This window comes from Myotis davidii, unplaced genomic scaffold (genome assembly GCF_000327345.1).
Source record: "Myotis davidii unplaced genomic scaffold, ASM32734v1 scaffold9, whole genome shotgun sequence".
NCBI lineage: Eukaryota > Metazoa > Chordata > Mammalia > Chiroptera > Vespertilionidae > Myotis > Myotis davidii.
The window spans coordinates 247,617-271,301 of record NW_006299435.1 but is presented as its reverse complement, the minus strand read 5'-3'; the positions used below and the strand labels follow the sequence as shown (position 1 = coordinate 271,301).

Sequence of the window (23,685 nt, the reverse complement as noted above, 5' to 3'; positions counted from 1 at the left end):
GAGCAAAAGGAGTTATCTGCCTTGTTCAGAATAGTCTCAGCCCTGGCATAACTCCAAGGGAAAAGGTATAAACTTCACCTAGGATGACTGAAGAAGCACTGTGTAAGAAGTCAGATATGCTGCTGCTGTGTATCCCTCTTACTCTCCTCCTAGGTCTACTGGGGACAACTGGGAACCTATCAAAAAGAACAGCAAAGAAGACCCTCCACATACTTCCTGGACACAACAAAGCAATGGAGATCAGACCGGGACACCAGGATGGGCTGGAAGGGCAAGGAGGACACAAGAATTTGTCTCAAGAACACCCTGGATCCAACTCAAGAACCCAAAGCTAAATATAGCATCTCTGAAATTTACTTATGGGCCAGTCTGCCTTATATCTAGTCTAGTCTACCTCTTTTAATTTAGCCAGAAGAAAAAAGGCTATTACTTTATTAATTATGTCAACTTTCAGAAATCTTCCCTTTTCTCCAAAAAAGGAATAATGAAATCTTAGATGACAGGATTACCGGGAAACAGGACCGGAAGATTCACCTCTCTCTCTACAGCACTCAACAACTACGTACCAGTCAATAACTGTGTCCGTTCCAATGTTACCATATTGATACTCAACAGATTATGTTTCGTTAATATATAATGTTTGGGTATAAGCTAACAACAGCCACTTATTAAGTTAAATTAGAAAAATCAATTTGCTCTTTAAAGGTTCACTGTTATGGTTGAATTGTATCCCCCACAAGTCACATGTTGAAGCCATAACCCCCAGACTTCAGAATGGGACCCTATTGGGAGGTAGGGTCCTTAAAAAGTTAATGTGTGGCCATTATGGTGATTCCTATTCGAGGATGATGGGTGTCTTTATAAAAAGAGGAAATTAGGACACAGAGGGCAGACGATGTGAAGATACAGGGAGAATGCCATGTGCACATGAAGGCGGCCATCTACAAGCCAAGGAGAGAGGCCTGGACAGACCCCTTCCTCACAGTCCTCAGAAGGAACCACCTTCCTTGACCTTGAGTTTGGGCTTCTAGCTTCTAGAAATGAGTTGATGGAAATGAGTTGAACAGGATTCTCGAGTTCTAGAAAAACACTCCATGTGTTAATTAATATTCGCCTCTCCTCATCTTGCTCAACAGCTGTTTGCAAGGATAGTCTGTTGTTGAAGCTACCACTCTGTGGAACTTTGTCATGGCAGTCCGATTAGGCTAGTCCACTGTCTGCAACCAAAATCCTAGCTGTCTGTCCTAAAATTTGATTCTCCTTTTTAAAGAACAGAAGTGTGCACTCTGATGTCTTAGAGCTTTGAATGTTTGTTTAACCGAGGCACTAGGTAGGCCTGTCAATTAGAGCCACCCTCTCAAAAAAGTGCTCCACTTTCCCCTGGTTCTATTCCCATCACAGAGGCTGATCCCCTCACACAGCTCGCAAGCCTCAAGCAGGAGAAGAGGGAAGAGGCCAGAGCCAGGTCCACAGTGATAAACAATGTGGGGTCTTTCCAACCCTCCTGTAATTCTGACTCCAGCTCGGGTGATAGCTCTGTGACTTTCTATGACTGTGCTGTCACTGGGAATCCTACACAGATGAGGCATCGAGGCCTGTGCACCAGAGAGGCCAGGCGGGCCTAGAGGAGTAGATGGGGCAAAGGAGGCAGAGGAGGCGGGCACAGGACTTCAAAGAAAGCCTCCTCCCCCGGGGCTCCTGAGGCCCAGTGAGAGAGCTTAGGCGCATTCTTGGGAGCTCACCTCAAAGCCCTGCAGGCGTCCCAGATTCATCATGTCATTGCAGCGTTTTGGAACAAGGCACATTAACTCCACTGCTTTCTGTCGGAAAGAAAAACAGCAGCTCAGGAGGGGGAACGGAAAGCTCAGGGCAATTTCATGCTGGAAGGCAGAGACTTCCCGGTAGTTCCTTGATTCTAGGAAACCACTGGTCCCGGAGGTCTGCGAGATTGTCTGTTCTTGGGGGTGAGGGTGGGAGGGGGAAGTTGCTGGTCACCAGTGCAGGGGCAACATGTGAATGAGTGAGCACGTGTGAGAAGAATGCTGCCCAGCCCACCCTTTTCCTACCTTCCCACTTTTGGTTATCAATTCCCTCTCCTTCTTAAATGTTCTTTCTTCTCTCTGTTGTTTTCTAGCTGCCCAAGCAACAGCTTAGCCTGGCTTGTGAAACACTGGAGGTTTTAACCTAAAATAACCTTCCAGAATGGTCTGCCTTAAAACAATCCCCATGGTGACACCGTCTCAAAGGACTTCGCTTAAGGAGTAATCTTTGGGGGCGGGAAGGGAGTGAAAACAAAATTCTTTGTATGTTAGACTCAAATAGTGCCCGGGTTCATGGATAAAGCTGCACATGAAACAGCCAGTCTCTGAAGGATGTCAGAGGCCTCACATACCATCCCTTCCACCACGTGTCCCTGGGGGCCACAGCAGAACACAGTGGGGCTGAGCTCTGACCTGGCCCAGGACAGGATTAACTCCGTGTGTTAATTAATACTCACTGTTCCGCATCCTGCTCAGCAGCTGTTGGCCAGGGGCTCTTACTGTCTTAGAGGAGCCAGCCTGGACCCTCGGACTCCAGAGCCAATCTTTCCCCTTCAGAGACAGACACCCAACAGTCGTCCCTACAACAGTCAGCATCACAAGCAGGAAACTCACCTCGATCTCTGAACACTCCAAGCCCGCCTTCTCGCTGTATCTCAGGAAGTCCTAGTAGGTCAGGGAGGCGGGAAAGGGTATGGGAGGGTGAAATCAGTTAGGGAAATAGTCAGAGCTATAAAAACCCAGCATCACAGAAATGGTGGCAACACCTAGAGACATTCCTTCCCCATAGAGATGGTGATGCTGTGTAGTAGCTGGGATATGAGGCTATGAGTCATATTGTACATGTATCACAGAGAAGCCCCAGGATACGCAAAAATTCAACACCCTGAGAAAAGGGAGGGAGGAAGGGAAGTTAAGTCTCTACCGTGTACCTCCTTCTCTGTAAGATAAATTAAGCCATTACAAAAAGTACAACATGATCAAATTTTAGGTATTACTCATCTAAGGTTTCTAGGGCCTTTCCTTTCACCTAGATTCCACTCTGATTTTATGCTCTTATTATTTTTTTAGGTTCTTAAAGGTACCAAGTCAGTGATGGTGACAAAGTAAGACACTGAAAAAAAAAGAAAATGAATTAACCAACCTTAAAGGCAGGAACAACAGGCATACAATCTACTTGGGAGCAAAGCAGATACAAGTAACCGCCAGCCAAGATAGAAGCCCACATGTGCCCCCACGAGTCCACGGAATAGTGTGGTGGAGACAGAACCACAGCTAACCTGTTTGCTAGCTCAGAGCCATGAAGACCCTTCCCTGGACCTGACCCAGGCTCCCAGCCCTCTTACCTTGAGAAGCAGCTGATATTTTGTTATTCTCTGAATGGGCTTGATAAGGAAGTCGCTAAGCGTCAGCCTTTGATTTATCTCCTGTTTCAACTCCTGGAACACAAGGGAAGTGGTATTAGAAAAAAAAGGAACCACAGACTTGGGGTATTCTAGGTCAGGGTTCAAGGCCAGGAAGGCAGGCCGTCATGCTTGCCACTAAAGTTTCAGAATCTTCAAACCACGCAAGAGGCAGAACTGCCTACACTACTGCTAATTTGTTATTAATAACAGAACACACATCATTACCCTCTGCCTGTCTATCCCTGTCATAGCCTGTGTCCTGGTCTAGGTCTGGGGGACGATCAGGAATGGGTATTCCGTTCTCCCTCCTGCTCCAGGGCCCAGGGTAATTTTGATGGCTGCCTCTCCTCCAGTAAAACACACACTTCCAGGCTGGGGCAGAGCAAACATTTTCGGGTGCTTGACAGAACCTCTGGGGACGGAAGCTGAGACTACGAGGTGCCCGCGAGCACCTCAGCAAGGTAGGGGCCCTCAGCAGGCAGTCTCCAGGGCTGGTGCAGGGCAGTGTGGGCACAGTCTGCCCTGGGGCCCGGGGAGGAGGCCTAAGCTTCGGCTTTGGAAGCAGCCTCTGCACCACAATCACTCTGAGCACCGAGGCCTCTGAAAGCAGTCCGCAGGCTCGGGCCCCCAGCTCCTTCCAAGCAAGGGGGCTCCCGGGAATCGAGCTAAGAAGCTCACGGCTGTGTCGAGGCAGCGGCCCCTGTCTTGGATGATGGCTGCTGTTTCTGAATGCGGCTGTCTCGGCCTGAATCTCTCCCCCCCACCCCTCACACCAGCAAAGCCAGCACAGCTTACTTCAAAGTAGGCGTCGTACTCGGCCACGATGTACTCAGAGCGCGGCTTGTTCTGGCAGTACCACACGTAGATGTGCAGCTTCCGCTCCTACAAGGGCAGAGGCAGGCGCTCAGACACCTCCCGCCTCCCGCGGAACCTGAGTCTAAGAGCACTGTGCCAGGCTACACGCCGGGGGACAAACACACGGTCCACACTCTGGGGATGCACCGGGACAATGACATATCAAGGGCAGAGGAGGGAGTGGAGTGGCAGAAGCCCATCTCCAAACTGCAGAGACAGTGAAACAACTCAGAGAAAGGTGAAGAGGAATAGCCGCAGAGAGAGGGATTTAAGAAAGCATGGAAGTTGCCTGGCCCGTGTGGCTCAGTGGCTGAGCATCGACCCATGAACCAGGAGGTCATGGTTTGATTTCCAGTTGGGGCACATGCCTGGGTTGTGGGCTTGATCCCTAGTGGGAGGGTGTGCAGGAGGCAGCTAATCAATGGTTCTCTTTTATCACTGATGTTTCTATCTCTCTCTCCCTCCTTTCCTCTCTGAAATCAATAAAAACGTATTTAAAAAATTAAAAAAATAAAAATGCATTGAAGTGAGGCTGGTGTAAGGGGAGGGGAAGAAGGCACAGGAAACACTCACGTGTTTAATGAAGAGCTGGGCCAATCTGTCTTGCTCCTGGATACATTTTTCCAGTTCGGCAAGGAAAAAACTAAAAGGAGGGAGGGGATAAAAGGAGGAAGCCACAAATATAAAGAACATTATAAACTATTGAACAAAAATAGATACAGAGGCAAAGAAGCATCGAACAGACTGTGAAACTACAGCGGCAGGGGAGGGTGGAGGGCTAAGAGATCAACTGAAGGACTTGTATGCACGCATATAAGCACAACCAATGGAAGCAAGACACTGGGGTTGGGAGTGTGAGGGCAAGTGCCGGGGGGTAGGGGAGGCCAGGGGGAGGCCAATGGGGAAAAAGAAAAAAGGAGACATATGTACTACTATTTGTAATACCTTAAACAATAAAATAAATTTTTTAAAAAAGGAAGCCACATTCTTCAACACTGTGTAACTTCTCAAGGCTGAGGTAAATGACGGAAATCTCTCCCCAAACCCTGGCCCTAAGGTCAGATGTGGGGTGAGGGCGGGAGAGACCTGGATTCTAGGACGCCTGGATCCCCAGGATGATGTAGTACTTACTCCTTATGCCAATCATAAATCTGGTGAATGTTTCCAAACACGATTTTGTCCTTCCCTCGCATGTCCTCAGGGACACCCTTTTCTTCCATCCTCTTCATGAAGCCCTGTGGACAGAGGCAATGAGGAGCTGAGCAGTTTTTACGAGAAAGCGTTCTGGGTGAGCACCACACTGCAGGCCTTTCTGCAGGAGCTTGAGGGCAAGTGCCCCTGTGGTTTCTCACTATTCAACCAGGACTTCACCCTTGTGCAGAGTGAGACACAAAACTTCTATGAATTTCTAAGAAAGCAGAACAAAGAAGAAGTCACCTGCCCCTCTTTCTTCTCCCAATCTGAGGTCTATGTCTTTAAAGGCTCAGAACTAGACACATCTGGCCTAGAAATAAGTCTCACTGTGTTAATACTTAAGAGTCTATAAAAGGCTATATATACTAATAAACAAGTAATATTCTACTTAGACTGGGTCAACCGGACATCTTCCAGGCATCTGACTTCCTTCAGGACAGTTAGGGAGTGACCAGGCTGGCAGGAGGGTAGTTAGGGCGGGAGACCAGGCCAGCAGAGGAGCAGTTAGGGGGTGACCAGGCCAGCAGGGGGCCAGTTAGGGGGGAAACCAGGCTGACAGGGGGGCAGTTAGGAAGCATCCAGGCTGGCAGTAGGGTAGTTAGGGGGGACCAGGCCAGCAGGGGGGCAGGTAGGGGATGGCCAGGCCAGCAGGGGGCAGTAAGGGGATGTCCTGGCTAGCAGGGGATCAGTTAGGGGGCGGCCAGGCTGGCAGGGGAGCAGTTAGAGGGCGTCCAGGCCAGCAAGGGGGCAGTTAGAGGGTGACCAGGCAGACAAGCAGAGACAGTTAGGGACAATCAAGCAGGCAGGCAGACAAGTGGTTAGGAGCCAGTGGTCCCAAATTGCGAGAGGGATGTCCAACTGCTGGTTTACCAAATTTCGTGCACCGGGCCTCTAGTCATGTATAATCTCACTTTAGCTTTTAAGTCAGGCTTTGAGGTTGCATAGGCAGCATGTACCCCATCTGACAGATGAGAAGCTGAGACACTGGGGAGTCAGTGCTCTGTCTTACAGTCGCACTACCGACATTTGACGGCCCTGCAGCTCAGCCTCCAGATTCCCGAGCCCCTCACTCCTGGGCTGACTGCAGGAGCAGGCTGCTGCCCCCCTGCCTGCCCCATCCTTCCTTGGAGAAGAGAGTAACCTCCCATAAGTCAGAATTCAGGTCCTTTGCATGCCAGGCTAGTGTGTTTATCCAAGGTTCAGGATAAGCAAATACAAACCCTAAGTCAGCAGATCTCACAGGATGGGGACTTACAGGTCCAATGTGAGGCACTGGCAGGGGATGTAGATAGCAGACATTCAGTGTTTAGCATTCACATGATTTGTTTAAGATGCTTAGCCATAGGGCTCTAAGCCATCTAAATTATCCATTTTCTTTCTTTGACTTACTCATCCAAGCGTCCAAATCCCCCTAAGGTGAACCCCTATGGAGAAAGAGCTGTTTTATTTACTGCCAAGCTGACTCTGAACTGTGGACCTGCCAATCTTGCCTGATTGGTGGTTTTCCTTTGCCCATCTTCTTGGTAGTCATAACATTCTCCTTAAAATCTAAGAACACAGAGAAGCCCCAAGGCATCACTAGGAGTGACCTGCTTAGTGCAGGTCACGGTGGCTCACGGCTCTGAAGAGTAGATGTCCACGTGGTTGAACACCAGTGTAAAGCTCTGAGACAAAAAGTCACCTAAAACAAGGTGAGAGGCTGAGTTCTAACCAAGAGGCTGCAACATTTGGGGCCCTACCTCCCTCTAGATCTCTTACAATATTCAAGGGGAAAAGAAAAGAAAAAAGCCTTACCTGCATATTCAAGTTCATCTATTACCATTTCTAGTTTCATTTCTGCAAATACCCGGAGAGAAAACAGCTTGGCCCAGCGAGGCGCCAATATGCCCCCGGTTGGGTGAGCAGACCCACCCCGAGCCATCCACTCACCTCCACCACAACCCCCAGGTCCTTGACATAGTCCTTCTCCGTCTGTACCAGCTCATTCAGGACAAACCTGAGCAGGAGATGAAGAACAATGAGGTTCCTCTTAATCGTGAAGCAGGGAATCTTCACACTTAAGTCCACAGGGAAGTGGCTCTGGTGCGTTGGTGGCGAGACCACCCCAAAGCCCACACTTGGGACCCTCAGGAAGGGGCTTACGGTGCTCTCTCTATGAGAGGCCTGCGCTGGACTGCTAGGGGCACCGAGGCTGAGAGGGCTTTCCCAGGCGGCACACAACAGTCGGACAAAGAACGCCACGCACAACCCAGCCTTCCTATTCCCATTCTTTGTGCTTCTGCCTCCCTCACGTGTCACTGAACAACCGTATAGACACAGGGCAGAAAGAATGGCAACCACTTTGGCTTAATTGAGTCATGAAAGATCTGAGGCCAAGGGATCAACGTGAGACTTTCAGCTCTGTTCTTCGCCTCACAAGAGGAGAAAGACATTTGTCTGATGACCACCCTTTTGAGGCCTTGGAGACACCGACAGCAAGTGAGGCTTCTGAGATACAGAAGCCACAGTTCTTCAGGTGGGTGTCCATGGTGACCGGCCTGCAAAATCCCCAGGCAAGGCCAGCAAGACTGAGTGCAGACTCTCCAGAATCACAACTTTGAATGCTCAACCTCCTGACCCACCAGCAGATGTAGGATTTAACAACTTCAAGGGCATTTGCTTTCTCGGTTTCTTTCTTGTTCATGATTTCTTCTTGGAGCATTTGCCAGTTGCATCACTGGGGTTTTCTCACGCTCAGAACAAGGTAGGGATTGTAAGCCCCACTGTATACAGATGAGAAGGCTCAGGCAGTATTGCTCAAGAGGACAACGTGAGTAGCAGAGCACTTTCACAGTAGCCGCTGCCCGGGAAACTGCTCGGACTGGCCCTCAGGGGTCCCCAGGGCATCAACCCAAACACTCCTCTCTGTCCATATAATCAAGAGCTGGACTCAGACTCGGACGGCTGTACCCTGGTGCAGGCCAGGTGCTGTGCGGCGTGCTGATGTCTGACACACATTATCTAAGTGTGAAAGAGGTTTGCCTGGAGCTACACAACTGCATTTTTGGCCCACGCAGCAGAAGGGATAAAGTTCTGAGATGTCAAGAAGGGCCCCAGCACAAGGGTTGTAACCGTTCTGAACCCAGGAAGCAATTCATCTGAAATCCTTCATCTATGCGGCACAGAGAAGCCACCAAATTCCGGGTCTGAGGCCTCGGGCGACGGGAGGAAGCAGGGAACACATGCTTCTTTATCAGCACGCCCAGCGCGCCCACTGCTCCCTCTCTCTGAGACACAATCATGTGTTGTAGGCCACAGGAAGGAACCCGGAAGGCCAAATAAAAGCACTTAAATATATCTTTAGCTCAGCCCAAGTGACTGCTTGGAAGAAAGTGCTCACAGGAAGCCCACAGTTAAGTTAGAGTGGGAATTGGGCGCTAGAAGGGTCCCATAGAGATGAGGTCCAGCTATGTCTCCAGGTGATATTTTTATCCTAAACTGTCCGCTGAGACAATGAGGGCTGCCTCGGGAAGGGGGCTGGGCTGGGTGCTGCTAGTGCACCTGGCATCTCTTCCCTTGAAGGGATGCCAAACCACTGCGACCCTTGCCCATCGCCCACCGCACACTCGTGCACCAGGGTGGAATCGGGGGGCCACTTACATCCTGCCTCTCAGGGCCTTGGCTTTCTGTTCTTCTTCCAGGTTTCTCGTAGGTGTGGGCGGGGTCATCCCTTCATTCAGGCAGCCGGCTGGGTCCTTCAAGCTGCCCCGGTATGAGCCTCCTTCTAGGCTCTGGAAAGAGAAGATTGAACAGCCTTAGAGAAGCGCACACTGAAAGTCACCTGGAAGGGCCCGTGTTCCCGCCCGAGCCGAGACTGTTCTTCCTGGACCCAGTGAGGCCCCAGGAGACCAGAGATGCCCATCTTCCTGCAGCAGGGAGCCCAGCGCAGCCCCTTCTCAGGCAGTCACGGGGTGCTGCCTGCCTGTTTCCCAGACATGGGACATAATGAAATTGTCAAAGCGATCTGTCTCGGGTAAGGGCTCCAGAGGAAAAGCTAGTCATCGCAATTCTACACCAAACAAGCAGTTAGAAAAGAAAATCGGTTGTAGGAGCATCAAGTGCAAATGAACGGGGAGGGTAGCGATAGGAAAATTAGTTGTTTAAAACCATGTTTGTTTAATTAGTTACAATTGTTTTTGAAGTGGTCAACAGCTTTAGCCTTTTCTAAAAACACCTTTTCTAGGTTATCTACCCAGGGCTTCCTTTCAGCTATTAATCCCTTTCATTTCTTTTAATTAAGTTGCTACAGGAATGAGAGGCCTTTCAAGGGATTACTGTCGCACCCTAGAGAGAGCTAAGGGTAAAGGATTCCAATCCCAGATCTGCAGGTGCCTGGGCAACCTCAGGGAGAGAAGCTAAAATTACTCCACGCTTCAGTTTTCCTCAGCTTGCAGACCAGCCCAGAACTCTCCTTTCTACAGGTTTCTGAGGAACAAAAGTGCCTGGGAAGAAAGACCACACAGGGACACTTAGCATTTCATTTTGCAAATTGGCAGAAGTAACGTGGAGGAATGATACGACAGGAGAAGTCAGGGTGGACAACCGTCAAACAAGGATGGGAGATGAGTCCCAATTCCCCAAAGGCCTGTCCCCCGCGCCACTGCGGCAGGAAGGAAAGGCTCACATCAGCCGTCTGAAGACATCAGCCCTCAGGGGAAAGCCACAGAGATCAAAGAGTGTCCTTAAAGGTCATAGGAACAGAAGATGTTGGCGTGGTTTTAAGCTGCACTTGGACCATCTGTCAGGAACTCTCTCAGCTGCTGTGTTTCAACACAGACCAAAGAGAGGCAGAAACAGTCCAGGAAAATGAAACAAAAATGGAAGAGGTCCCAAGGGGCCACTGTGTGAGGACAGGTGGAGAATATGGAGACTTGAAGCTGAAAAACTTGAAGTTGAGATGTTGACCTTCTTTCCCCCACTGGACCCCCAAATCCACAGAAAGCGCTGAGGGCCAAACTGGAATTTGTTACCAACATAGAAACTAGAATTACGAGGACAGGGTTTCTAAGCTGGAGAAAGAGAATTCCTTTTAACTTGACAGGAAGGTATTTTATAGAACAAGTAATCAGCCGTGGGCACCGTTATCCAGAGAAGCAGCACAGGCTAAAAATATAGAAAGGTCAAGAAGAGTTTAGCTAAATTTATAGGTTCAGGATCTGTACCCAGTTATTAAGGAAATGAGTGTCTGGTGCTGAGGCTTGACAAGCCCCGGACAGGCAGGCTTTTCAATGACATGTGACAAGTCCCCTGGTGCCATCACCAGAGACCAGCTCCCGGGCAGAGGGACCCAGCTGGTGATTGATCTGATTACATGCCTTTCTCTTCCCTTCTTCCTCCCCGTTGTCCTGTTATAGCCTTTGTTCTGCAGCCTGTTGGCCGGCAGCATGCTGGCTGCAAGGCCTGGGAGACAGGCTTATATCTCTGCCTACAAGGCTGTCCTGTGGAGCATCCAGCTTAACGTGGTCCACTCTAACTCTTACAGAATGAAGGACATCTGAGGACTCCACAGTGTCACACAGAGAAATAGGTCCCATCGCCTCCTCCCTGACCTGCTACAGTAGCATGAAGCCCAGGTTATCTCTGGGATGGAGCGGAGAAGGCAGAAGCTGTGAGATAGGAAGGAGAGGGAAGTAAAGGGTTTGGCTAAGCTGTATGCTGGGCAATCTGCCTCCACTAATGGCGCTGGCTATAAATACCTACACCGGCTCAACAGTTATTCCCTCTGAGGACTTAGCTACCTGGAGTTGGGATACTGGGTCCCACTCCAGGGCCACTAGCAGTTGTCTGTGCTGCTCCTGGGGGGATGCAGGCAGCTGGTTGATGAGTGGTGGGCTGTGCACCACTACAGGGAGGACTTCTGCCCCGCCAGGCTGAGGTCACAGCGGTCTCAGTAGACAAAGGAAAAGGTGTACAAAGGAGGGAGGGACAAAAGTTGCACAATGGGTGCTCCTATAGTTGGTCCAAGGACAGGGAACAGAAGTGCAAATAGAAGTTTTAAAAGTAGATTAAGTGTGGAGGAAGGCTACCCCATGTTAAAAATGAACACATTTCCTGTCTGCTGGATCTTGGATCACATACCCACAAAACGCCCTTCCTCTGGGCTCCTATAACCACCCTTTACACACCCCGCACAGCATTCAGGGCACAGTGTTGTAACTGGTCATTTATTTGTACTTCAGCAAATATGTACCTACACGCTGACTATTTGCAAAGTCCTGGAGAAACACAGATGAGTAAGATATGGTTCCCTGCCCTCCACAGTCTAAGGCACAGGGGTGGTCTTCCAGAAGAGGTGCCATGGAGGATGAAAAGAGGCACAGGCAGCTCTATGTGAGGTGGAGGAGAAAGGGAAAGGCTTCATGGAAGAGGCAACGTGGACTGAGTACTGAGAAAGATATACCAACGGGAGGGCATTCCAGACAGCACTGTGAGAAGAGGATCAACTCCCCTGGGTAGGCTGGGAGGCTGCGAGATGCAGGGTGTGAAGTTGAGGCGGGGGTGGGGGTGAGTGGGCACGAGGGAAAGAAGAGGTGAGGGATGAAATAGATAACCCGGGAGAAGGATTCAGTGGTCCAATCATAGGGAGCCTTATATGGAGCATTAGGAAGTAGAGAGCTTTCCTTCTAACACCAATGATAGGGAGATTTTGAGCAGGGAAGTCACATCATTGAATTTAAGTTTTAGAAAGATCGGTCTTAATGTTCCTTTTCATGACTTGGGGAAATGTCGCTGATAAGATACTAAAGAAAAACAGGCCTTAGATTTTATACACTCTATGACTGCATTATCTAAAAAAGAGTCTAGAAGGTTCAATACTATGTCTAGATCAAGCATGTCAAACTCTTGGCCGGCAGGCCACATGCTTTGTTTATTTAAAGGAGGCATGTGGCCCTCTGGCCGTGCATTTGACATGCTTGGTAGATGATGCTATTATGAATGATGCTATAATTTGTTTGTACTCTTGTCGTTTTTCCATTTTTTTTCCCTTGAATGAGCATGTTGCTTTTATTCGTAAGAAAGAACCATTAAAAAGTTTTTTTAAAAGAAAAGGAAAAGAAAGATTCCTCTGTCAGCCACATAAAGAGAGAAGTTGAGAGGAAATGGTTGCAACAGCCCAAGCAGGAGGGGCTGCTGAGCATACCCTAGACTGAAGGTTCTGTGCTTGATCTCAGAGCCGGCACATAGTAGGACCCCAGAATTTACTGACCATGCTATGGAACTCTTTGGGAGAGGTCAAAGGTCAACTGATGAAACCACAGGTAAGGTGTTGGTCCAGCACCACCTACCACACCAACCTCTTAGCTGCCCCGCCTTTTTATAAAAATGTGTATACTCTCTTCTGGACAAAGGTATCAGATCTCAGTCATTCCCAGGCAAGTTGGGGTGGGGGTAGGAGAAAAACTGAAGTCCGGCCTTCTCAGGCAAATGACATTTCAGGTTTGGGACTTTGGGTTAAAAATTTTCCGGTAGAAATTTAAACTTTTCTATCTCAACAAGCTCAACAATCTTTTCCAGAGAGGGCTATCAGAGGAAGCTAGCTCCTGAAGACACGCACCTTCACAGTGGATATCATGGGGCCATTACTCCTCCTGTCTGGACTCTGAACTTCTGCTGTTCAACCTTGCAGCTGACACAGCAGGCCAGGTCATCTGAAGGAGAGCAGGCACACCCACAAGTGCAGCCTGGCCCTGCCCATGCTACGTGCCCATCACAGCTGACCAAGGCTGACCTAGGAAGGTGAATGCTATCAAAGTGGGAGTCCCAGAGGGCGGGCAGGTGGACACAGTCCCAGGGAGCCAGGCTCAGGCAGACCGAACAAGAGCTCAGTCCTGGCTGCTCCTTCCCTCAGGGCAGAGGATCGTCAGCCAAGTGTCCATAGGGAACGACTGTGCTGTGCTGCTGACGGCAGGGGCTCAGCGAGGAGGCTTTCTTTAGGCTCAGCCCTTCCTCTCCAGCAGGTGGGGGCATCTCGGGGCAGCTTAGAGACACACATGGGCAGAAAGCCCTGCTGCTCAAAGCTTGAGGAATAAAACCAAATCATACAGATTGTTAAGCTATTACACCCAGCAACAGTCACCCAACCACCAATATCCTGGCTGACAAATATTGTGTCCCTGTGCCCAGGGTGTGGCCACAGAGGATCAAATAGGCCCAGATTTCCTTGCCCTGCCCTTCCCAGCACCGATGAGTTGGCTAAGAGCTAAGGTTTGTGGGATGCTTATCTATCAGTTTACAAAGCACGTTCACACCTTACTCAATCCTCATTATGACACTTTGGAGATTAGTTTCCGGTGCACGGAACCAGCACTGTTGATAAATGAGATAAAACCAAAGCCCAGGTGGCCTAAGTCACTTGCTCAGGGCTACACAATAAGTAGTACAGGCAGCACTAACACACGGCCTTCTGACTCCTTCTATACCTGACACCAGCACCAGCCCACATGTCTAGAAAAGGCTTTATTAAAACCACATAGGGAAAGCAGGGGGAGCCCTTTGTCCTGCCTCAGAATTAATGACAACACCTTAAAGCAACACCTAGGAAAAGTACGTTAGCTCTGTTTGGGGAAGTGGGTGGGCATCCTCTCTTGGTAAACAAAAGCACTGGGTAAAGAGCAAGGCTGGCAGGAGAGAACTCAGAAGTACCCATTAATGTCCGGAGACTCGGAGACTCGCCACTGGGGGCGTTGGGGGCTTTATCTGCGCGCAGGTGAGCGAGCACCGGCCCTCATTCCCAGGCAGCAGCTGTCAACAGCAGAGATCACAATCGGGAGGAAGCCCTGGGCCACGAGCACACAGGGAGCCAGGCCTCTTCCGGGCCTGAAACTCAGACACGGGGATCTCAGCATGGTTCTGGGGAGAGCTAGGGGGCCAAGTGAATTCTCAGAGCAGAACTGGGTGCCATCTCTCAAGCAGTGAAAACAGAACTCAAGCCTGAGACATAAAGTCCACATATACTTCATATTCCCGTAAAATTCCCAGGCTCTGCATTGAAAAGCACCTGATTAGTTCTTCTTATGTGGAACTAAGATAACCTCCACCCACAGGTCTGGGACCGCCCTCTGCAGCAAAGAAGCATTGAAAGAAACCCTCCTTCCCAGGGCAGTGCTCAATTATTAGATCACAGCTCTTGTGTCTTCTCTCTCCTAACTTCTCCCCATACCTACACTCAGTTTCTTCAGCTTTCCCTCAAATGACATGGACCACACGGTATTGGTTACCTCCTTGGGGTGACTTCCATCGAGTTCAAGAATATTTTGAAACACCAGGTTCAGAAGCCAATGCATGACTCACACACAACTCAGTACAGGCGTGCCTGAAGGCGCTGAGTGCCATGGGGCTGCTACTCCCCTTAATCTGTGCACTGTACCTTCCTTACCCAGCCTGGGGCCACACTGTTGTACTTACAGTCAAATAAAAAGTTCAACATTTTTACAGGCTCCACGTCTTACCCTCTTCTAAGCTAAAGAGCGGGAATACAAGTCCTGAAGATGAAAATGTGGCTGAGGAAACCGCCGCCCACTGTTCCCCACGGCGGGTATGTGTGGGGATGGGAAGACGGAAGAAGTAGAGGAGAGGGCGCAGAATTGAATTTTGGTGAGAAGATTCTGAGAAACCAAACCACTGCTCCCTCCTCCCTTTCCCTGACATGAGCTTGGTTTTGTATGTTCAGCCAAAGGAATCTCTGTAATTCTGGGCTCACGGCAGGTCCAAAAGAGGTAATTATTGGTGGAAGTTAAAGCCCTTATTATGGGAAACTCACCACAGAAAGGCCATTCATGCAAAGATATGGTGAGAGACTGCTTTAGGTCAACTCCACCACCAGCCTCCATGCCCTTTCCTTTGGGAAGTTTGCTCTTTTGGGACTTTTCAATGTCTGGACTCACATATTTAACACCAAATCCACTGCTCACACTAACTGGAGGTGAACAGAGACTCCTAATAGTGCTAAGGTGAGCTGTAGCAGTAGGGAAAAGGTCATCCAAAATATGAAAAAATACAGACTTTTAAAAACAAATATTTGCTGATGTAAGTGTAAAAAGCTCCTGCACATTGATGGAGGAGAGGATAATGTCCTCAATGACAAATCACCTACCTGGAGGGGTAGGATGCAAATGATAAGATTCAATGATTTTAACACATAGCACAGCAGGACCTTCTAAGGCAGCGGTTCTCAACCTGTGGGTCTCGACCCCTTTGGGGGTTGAACGACCCTTTCACAGGGGTCACCTAAGACCATCGGAAAGCACATATATAATTATATGTTGCTTTTGTGATTAATCACTATGCTTTAATTATGATCAATTTGTAACAATGAAAATACATCCTGCATATCAGATATTTACATTACGATTCATAACAGTAGCAAAATTACAGTTATGAAGTAGCAACGAAAATAATTTTATGGTTGGGGGTCATCACAACATGAGGAACTGTATTAAAGGGTTGCGGCATTAGGAAGGTTGAGAACCACTGTTCTAAGGGCTGTCCTGAGCTGGTCCAGGAAGCCCTCGAGGAGAGATGAGGTTTGAGGGGGCCTTGAAGGACCATTATGCTTTAGACAAGCATGAGAGGGAGAACATTCCAGAGAAGTGGAGTGGTATGCACAGCAACTTGGAGGGAGGAAAACCGAATGTGTGCTTGGGGATAGTGAAGAAGACAAGTCAGAGTTCATCGGCCTGAAAAACAAGTGGATGCTGGAAAGACAGGTTGGAGAGGAGGCTACAGAACATGAGGCTTCTGGGTAAGTATCTACGAGCCAGAGATTTCCAAACTTTGATTCTATTCCTCTATCAGTGAGCATAATTTTGGTTATGCATTCCCAAAGCATGTAACTTATTTATAAATTACATACCATCACGTACAGATTAAAACATACACAAAAACACTGTAAAATAATGAGGTGAAGAGATGCTAATATTTTCTTCCTGCATCTTGTGTATCTGAAGGCACTGGCATTGCAAATAGCTGCCTGTATAGGTGAGAGGGAAACTGTGAGCCTTCACCGAGGAGGGAGGCAATAAACAGCCTTATGGGAGACCTGACAGGAGAGTGAGGCCGGGGGGCAGATGGGTGGGGACGGGGGGAGATCTAGCAATGGATACTGCAATAGTCCAGGCATGAGGTCAGGGCCCAGACTCAGGTGGTGAAAGAGAAAATGCAAAAAAAAAAAAAGATGATTTTGTTAATCTTCACTGAAGCATATTTTTTCCCATTGATTTTTAAAAGAGAGTGGAAAGGAGTGGGGAGACACAGAGAGAGAAACTTCGATGTGAGAAAGACACATCGATTGGTTGCCTCCCACACGCGCCCTGAATGGGGCTGGGGATCGAACCTACAACTGAGGTACGTGCCTCTTGGCCAGATTCAAACCTGAGACCCTTTAGTCTGTGGCCCAGCGCTCAAACCACTGAGCCAAACCAGCTAGGGCAAAAGGGTGAATTTTAAGGGGAAAAATGAAATGATGTTTAGAGAATGAAAAGGGTGTATGGGTGAGTGTAGTGGGGAAAGGACAGCAGTGAGGGTGGTCAGAGAGGTGAGCTTTGACAAGTCAGTGCAGGCGCCAGGAGTACCCAGCTCACCAGCAGGACGCTGAGAGATGGCAGGGAAGTGAACAACCGTCCAGAGTCTGCACTAGTTACTGAAAACACCAGCTAAGCTTAATGTTTTGTTTTTTAATTAGGAAGGAAAGCTAGAAGGAAAAGAAGACATTCACGTGTATTAAATTTCATCGGTACAGAGCTGGGGTATTTAACAAGGGAGTTCCTGTAATTAAAATGATTATCGGGCGGGCAGCTTTCCCTAGAGAGCATCCATCATTCTCCTCTCATTCCTGGGCCAATGGAGATGGGTTTCAATGGCGCTGATTAACGGCACTGCCCAGCAGAAGTCTGGCAGGAGCACGGGCATTTATCCTAATGTGAGTTGCAATAAAAACCGAGTGACATACATGGGAGCAAAGGAAAGGAAAACGCTTCAGACTGCCATGCTGCCCGACACACTTCAGCGTGAAGCCATGGAGGCTTTACCCAGAAAGGAGCGCTTTCACCAGCATTGATGCCGCAGCCCTGAACCAGCTCAGGCTCAGAGCGGGGTGGGCACCAGCGCTCTTAATTGCCCGTGGTGAGGTATCCACATACTTGTGCCCATTCTCCTTCACAGTCAGCAGTCTACTTACGTAAGATTTTGCCAGCTAGAAGGCTATCCTCGGTCCCCAAATAAAACTACTCAGTGCTTTCCCAGGTCAATCCATGTTCTGTGTCTCGACAGCAAAGTGAGCTTCTGGGCTAACCAGACACACATCAGTCACTGTCCAAATGTCACTTCCCTGGGGGTTATTTTGTCTAGAGTATTTTTCACCTTTCATCAAGGTCACAACCCCGAAGAGCCTGTTAATTGCCGGTGCCCACTCCCAAACAAAGTCCAAAAGGACTCTGGGGCCCTAGCTGGTTTGGCTCGGTATATAAAGCATCAGCCTGCGGACTGAAGGGTTTAATTCTGGTCAAGGGCTTGTACCCAGGTTGGGAGCTTCACCCCTAGTAGGGGGCTTGAAGAAGGCAGGCGATGGATGATTCTCTCTCATCATTGATGTTTCTATCTCTCTCCCTTCGTCTCCCTTCCTCTCTGAAATTAATAAAAAAATGTATTTTTTAAAAAAAAACACACAAAAAAACCAAAAGGGCTCTGGGGCACAGCTTTTTTTAGTAGAAAGCACCATTAGCTGGAAACAGTGCTGTAGGAGGGATGAGGGTGTGTGCAAAGGAGAGCATGGCCGACAGATGCCAGGCCCCGGGGAGCCACATGGAGGTAAGATACAGGCAGACGTGCCTCCAGGACCCCCACTTACCAGCTTGCTTTTGACCAACTGTTCTATTGCACTGACAAGGTCTGCAGCAGTAGGAACTTCGGCGGAAGCCTGCCGGGCTGCTAGCAAAGAGGAGGACTGCAAGACATTGAGCAGCAAAGGAAAAGCAGATTAGCAAGGAATGAGGAATAGCAATTAGAAAGCAAAACAGCAAGTCAAAGCTCAAGGCAGGCGAGGCAAGCAAAGCTCTATGTATCGAGGGAAGAGATGACAGAGGGAGATAGTGGGTGTGGGTGTGGGACAGGCCTGCCAGACCCCTTGTCAGGAAATCTGGCCAGAAGGAAGCAGGGATGGGCCTAGGCCCTCCTTAGGCAGGCCACCAAAGGAGCCGAGGGGCGAGGTCACTGTGTGGCCAATAGGTAAGGGCTGTACCCACTGATAGCAGTGAGGTGGTGGGCGTGGGGGGAAGGGGCCAGACAAGACTTTGGTCATTACAGTGCTGCTCATTGCTGTTCCAGGGTATGAAAGGAGTAAAAACACCTAGCCTCTGTATGTCCAAAGAAGAGAAATTGTCCTTGCTTTACTCAGATCTTAAATATAATCTTCACCTGGTGTCAAGCAAAAATGCTGGGGGCAGGGCACTTAGAGACCAGAAAGCTAGACCCCTCCCTCTCACACACACACAAACACATAGCCACACACACAGTCACACACACATGCACCCTCACACACACTCCTCCACAAACACAGCTATTCCCAGTAAGGTCCCCACACTGGAACACTGGGAAGCAATAAAGGGCTTTAGCAGGACGTGTGTGTCTCCTGGAGCAATGAGGGACTCTCCCGATCACAGTGAAGGCAGGCTCAGCCATGGGCTGTCCCGCTGCCCCTCAACCCACAATAAGGATGGACCCAGGTGGCTGTTGGTCAATGGTTTGGGAACTCCTGCTCACTGAGGGGCGGTGGCATATTTTTTTCCTTCTGCTTGAGAAGAAATTGGGGGAAATGATGAACCCTACATGCATGGGGTAGCTTTTCCCCTGGCACATCGCAGCAGAGGGCAATGGTATTCCCAGGGCCCGGGACGCACGCGCCTTCAGCCTTTGATACTAACGACTGACTGTCCTGGCTATGCTCTGGTTGTCCCTTACGTTTGGGGAAGAGTTTCAGAAAGGAAGCATCTTGTTGTCTAATCTCAGTGCGAGTTTAGTCTCTACTTCTGAGACGGGGCAAAAAAAAAATCAGAAAAATGTAATTAAGAGAGACATAAGGACACTCTTTTTTTCTCTCCTGGGGAATGCAGGAAAAAAGCGTAAGTCTGTCTGGAAGTCCAAGTTATCAACTTTGTGATCTAGTAATCCTACCCCCGGGAACTGTTTCCAAGTGCAGCAGTGTATGTACCAGGTGACCTGGGCAGTACTATCGGGAGTAGCCAAAGCTGGCAGCAACCTGGGATATCCTCAAATAGGCCGGTCAAGCTAATTCTGGCACATAAGTAACCTCATACTCCCTAGCTAGTGAAATTATAGTTACGGAGGTAAAATTAATGAGGACATAGTAAATAAGACATACATGCAAATGAACAAATACTAGAAGGAAACATGCACAACATTACAATGGGTAGACTTTTAAAAATCCCTTTTACATGGCTGTAAAAATTATTTTTATAAACCCAACACCATTTGCTAGAAGTTCTGAGGATCCTCCAATTTTCCAGAAAACAAGGATTCAGAAGTCAAACAAGCAGGACGGAGGAGGGTTAACGAGTCTGCAAAGCGACTTGCCATCTCTCGGTTTCTGGATGAGAAAAGTCTACATAGACATCTGGGAGTAAGTCTACATTTTCAGTTAAAAATTATCTAGAAACAACATAACATCCTTTCCCCCAAACAAACTGTTTCTGCTGTTTCTGGGGTTACTAGAGGGGGAGGGTTCATGACCTTTACTTATCTTCTGCAAGCTGGCACCTTGGTGCGGAGGGCTGCGTGGGATGAGCGTCCCACTGCCCACAGGCGCTATCACTGTTTACGGAACATGTTACAAGGGTAGGCCTCTGGGAACACAGCGGGCTGGTCTTCGTTCCCACCTCAAGGTGAAGCACAGGGATTCCAGAATGGGCACCCTGCCAGGCTTCTTGCTCCTTGTTGCCCATAGCCAAGAGTCAGAGCTGGCCCTGGAGACCAGGGTCACCAACATCACCTTAGGAGGGGCCACACTGTGCTTCTCATGGTGAGTCACAGAGGGGGCAGCGACCACATCTTAGTCATCATCCTGTCCCTAGAATCAGTCCCTCTGGCACAGAGGAAGCCCTCAATTAGTGTCTGTGGGTAATGACCCAAATGTAGAGAAGAATTAAAACAAGAACTGGGCTGTCACCAGAAATGCTGAAGCATCCGCACAGTCCTTTTGGCACTGTATCCTAGGTGGTGCTGTATGCTGGGCCCACAGCATCAGAGCGGGCTGCCCCACTGCAAGGCAGAACACTAGAGAGCACAGGGAGACTGGACAGAGGCTAAGCCACTGCCACCACCACTGCCATTGCTACTGCCACCACCACCGCCGCCACCACCACCGCCACCACAATCACTGCCACCACTACCACCGCCACCAACAACACCACCACTGCCACCACCACCACCGCCAATGCCACCACCACCACCACCATGACTACCACTGCCACAATCAGTACATGACATTCTGAAAAGCAAATGAAAAGTACAATAAAAAATGGAAACCACCACTTCAACTCCAGCGTCCAAAGGACAGCAACGCTAAGGGAAAGTGTGGTTTGTAAGGACAGTGAGTGATGGAGCACGTGATTAAAGCAGCCTCTGGCCTCGGGTCAGAACCTGAACACATATCCCACCTCAGCTTCTGCTCCAGAACAACCGGAATGATCATCCTGCGATTAGAGGCCCACTCATCATACTTCCAACAACTGTGGGTCTCGGGGCATTTTGCAAAACAGAGAACTTGAGCAACCTGGCATGCTGGGTTTGCCCACCTCTGACAGCAACCTCCCCTCAGCTCCATCCTCATGCTGTGCCTGCAGAATTTCAACAGCACTGGGCTTGCCTGGAAGCTTTAGGTGTTAGAGTTGGGGACAGGGGAAACAATCAACTGAAGCACGGGGTGTACAGTCAGGCACAAGAAAACGATCATGGCCGGGACCACCTCAGATTCCTTTTTGAGACTAACCACGCCTTTTGGAATCAGCTGCTCCCAAAGACAAAGCCATGACTTTTCATCAGTAGGACACGATGCCAGCAGATCCCACTCTGCCCATTCCACACACACGGCCACACTGCCCAGAACGAAGTCAGACCTCCAGGGTCTGTAGGGGGAGGACCCTACCAACTACCATGGATTCATGTGGTGCAGGAGATAACAAGGGAGAGAGTACTGCTGCCTACCACACACACACAGTGAAAGCACACGCGTTACACATCCTCGTTCAAGTGAGAGAGCAAAGAAGTCCTACCATCTCATCCTGCGCAGGGTCGTTGTCAAAGATCTTCATAGGCGGAGGGAGCGGGGTGTGGGATTCTTCATCTGGCTCATCTTCACCCCAACCTTTCTTGCTCTTCTAGAACAAAAGAGCAGCATTAGTCACTGTTCCATAGAGTTAAAGATGCCAATAGACTTGGCAATTTTTTTTAAAGCAACATATTAGATACCTCCTCTCTCAACCTACCCCTACATTTTTTTAGCCTCAGTGCCTTCCTCTGTAGAATAGGTATACTTCTTACCTCAAAGGACAGTAAGGACCAAATGAGGAAAATACACACATACACACACACACACACACACACACACACACGCACGCACGCGTCTGAGAAACATCTACCTTGTGGATTAGCCAGTGAAAGGGAAAGCTGAGTGTGGTCAGAGAGAGCCAACTTCCTGAGTTTTCGAAGGACTATTAAAACACAGTCTGATTATCACCAGGCTCCCCTTTTCACAGGAAGAAATGGCAGACAGCACAACATTACCAAGAGCGTATGGTTACAGATCAGGAAGTACTTCTTAGTCACACTGGTGACTAGAGTAGGTTAGTTTGCCAGATAAAACAGCTATCCCATTCTACCAACCAAAACAGACCCACTACATCTTGATCACAGAATCTCAGCGTTGGAAGGAACTTCCAAGGGTCATCCAGTCTGACCTCTGAGTTAACACAGGCGTCTCTCTGTTACGTGAGATCATGCAGTCTCCCAGACCCTTGCAGTATGGTGGCCATTCATTTCATGGAGGCTCATTCCCTCACTAGCTGACCCCCCTATAAAGTCCCTCTTGGAGCTGAAACCTTGCCTGTGATAATGTTCGCCGTTTGTCAATCATAATTCTCCCCTTGGAGCAAGCTGGACTTGTCTGTTCCCTTTCCTATGTGGCGGTGCTCAAGACACTTGTAAAGAGCGACCATCTCCCAGCACAGTCTTCTGTTTTCCAAGTGAAATGGCCTCTGTTCTTTTATTCCCATTCTAAACAGGCCGAGCAGGTTCTGATGGAGTCCCTGGCAGTGGCAAGGGGCCTAGGTGACTACCTGGCTCCCCTTGGAGCCAAATCTAGCAAAATGGTGTTTGTGTGCAGATGTGCTAGGTGCTGCTCAGGCTCTGAACTGGCCACAGATCAAACTGGCCAAGTCTTGAGAACTTGGGTCACTTAGGCTCAAGAAGACACTACTGGGGACTAGACTGTCCAGCTTGCTACACCCCGGGGAAGATGGTGCCGGGGCTGCAGGAAGGACGAGTGCCAAAGCGCTTCCGAGGGCCGCAGGTAGGTACCTCATCAGCACTGTCTCCCTGAGGCGTCGTCTCATCCCCAGGCTTGGGAGAGCCCAGGTCGAAGCTCTTGCGGCCATCGCGCACTTTCTTCTGCTTCTTGATGTTTCCGTCTGCCTTCCCGCTGTTGAGCCTGCGCACCGGACTGGTCAGCCACTTCTTAAGGGTGTTGGTGGAGCGCTTGGGGCCGGGGGAGCTGTGGATGGAGTTCAGGGAGGGCTGGCTCTGCAGGTTGGCCACTGACTCGGACTTGCCTCCGTTTTCACTTGAGGAATGAGAGTATGTATCTGAGGAAAAAACAGACAGAGCGGGGTCAGGGGCAGCGAAGGCACCTGCCAGCCCGGGCATGAGGCAGCTCCGTCCTCAGGAAGCGAGGACACGAGGCAGAACGTCAAGGCCGGCTGCAGGCCCCGGTCAAGGGAACTCTCTCTGGAGCGGCAGGACTTGCCAAGACTCCCTCAGTTTTTTCTGTGCAAGGCACCACTCCAGGTGCCGTGGAAACAGGAGAGGACAGAAGACAAAGACGCCTGCCGTCATGGAAAAAGCCAAGGTCCTAAGGAGAATTACCG

General features: G+C 49.4%; 1 protein-coding gene across 1 annotated transcript in view; it reads right to left on the bottom strand.

Moving 5' to 3' along the window:
* The window catches only part of LOC102770915 (kalirin), a 111,366-nt gene that overhangs the window by 50,799 nt on the left and 36,882 nt on the right, over positions 1-23,685 (bottom strand). The window contains exons 2-12 of the mRNA XM_006775000.2: positions 23,120-23,403; positions 21,817-21,921; positions 18,378-18,473; positions 9,134-9,264; positions 7,424-7,490; positions 5,432-5,535; positions 4,874-4,943; positions 4,241-4,327; positions 3,386-3,478; positions 2,655-2,705; positions 1,743-1,820 (exon numbers count right to left, since the gene is read on the bottom strand). Of these exons, the coding sequence (XP_006775063.1) occupies positions 1,743-1,820; positions 2,655-2,705; positions 3,386-3,478; positions 4,241-4,327; positions 4,874-4,943; positions 5,432-5,535; positions 7,424-7,490; positions 9,134-9,264; positions 18,378-18,473; positions 21,817-21,921; positions 23,120-23,403 (1,166 nt within the window). The remainder of the gene's footprint in view (positions 1-1,742; positions 1,821-2,654; positions 2,706-3,385; positions 3,479-4,240; positions 4,328-4,873; positions 4,944-5,431; positions 5,536-7,423; positions 7,491-9,133; positions 9,265-18,377; positions 18,474-21,816; positions 21,922-23,119; positions 23,404-23,685) is intronic.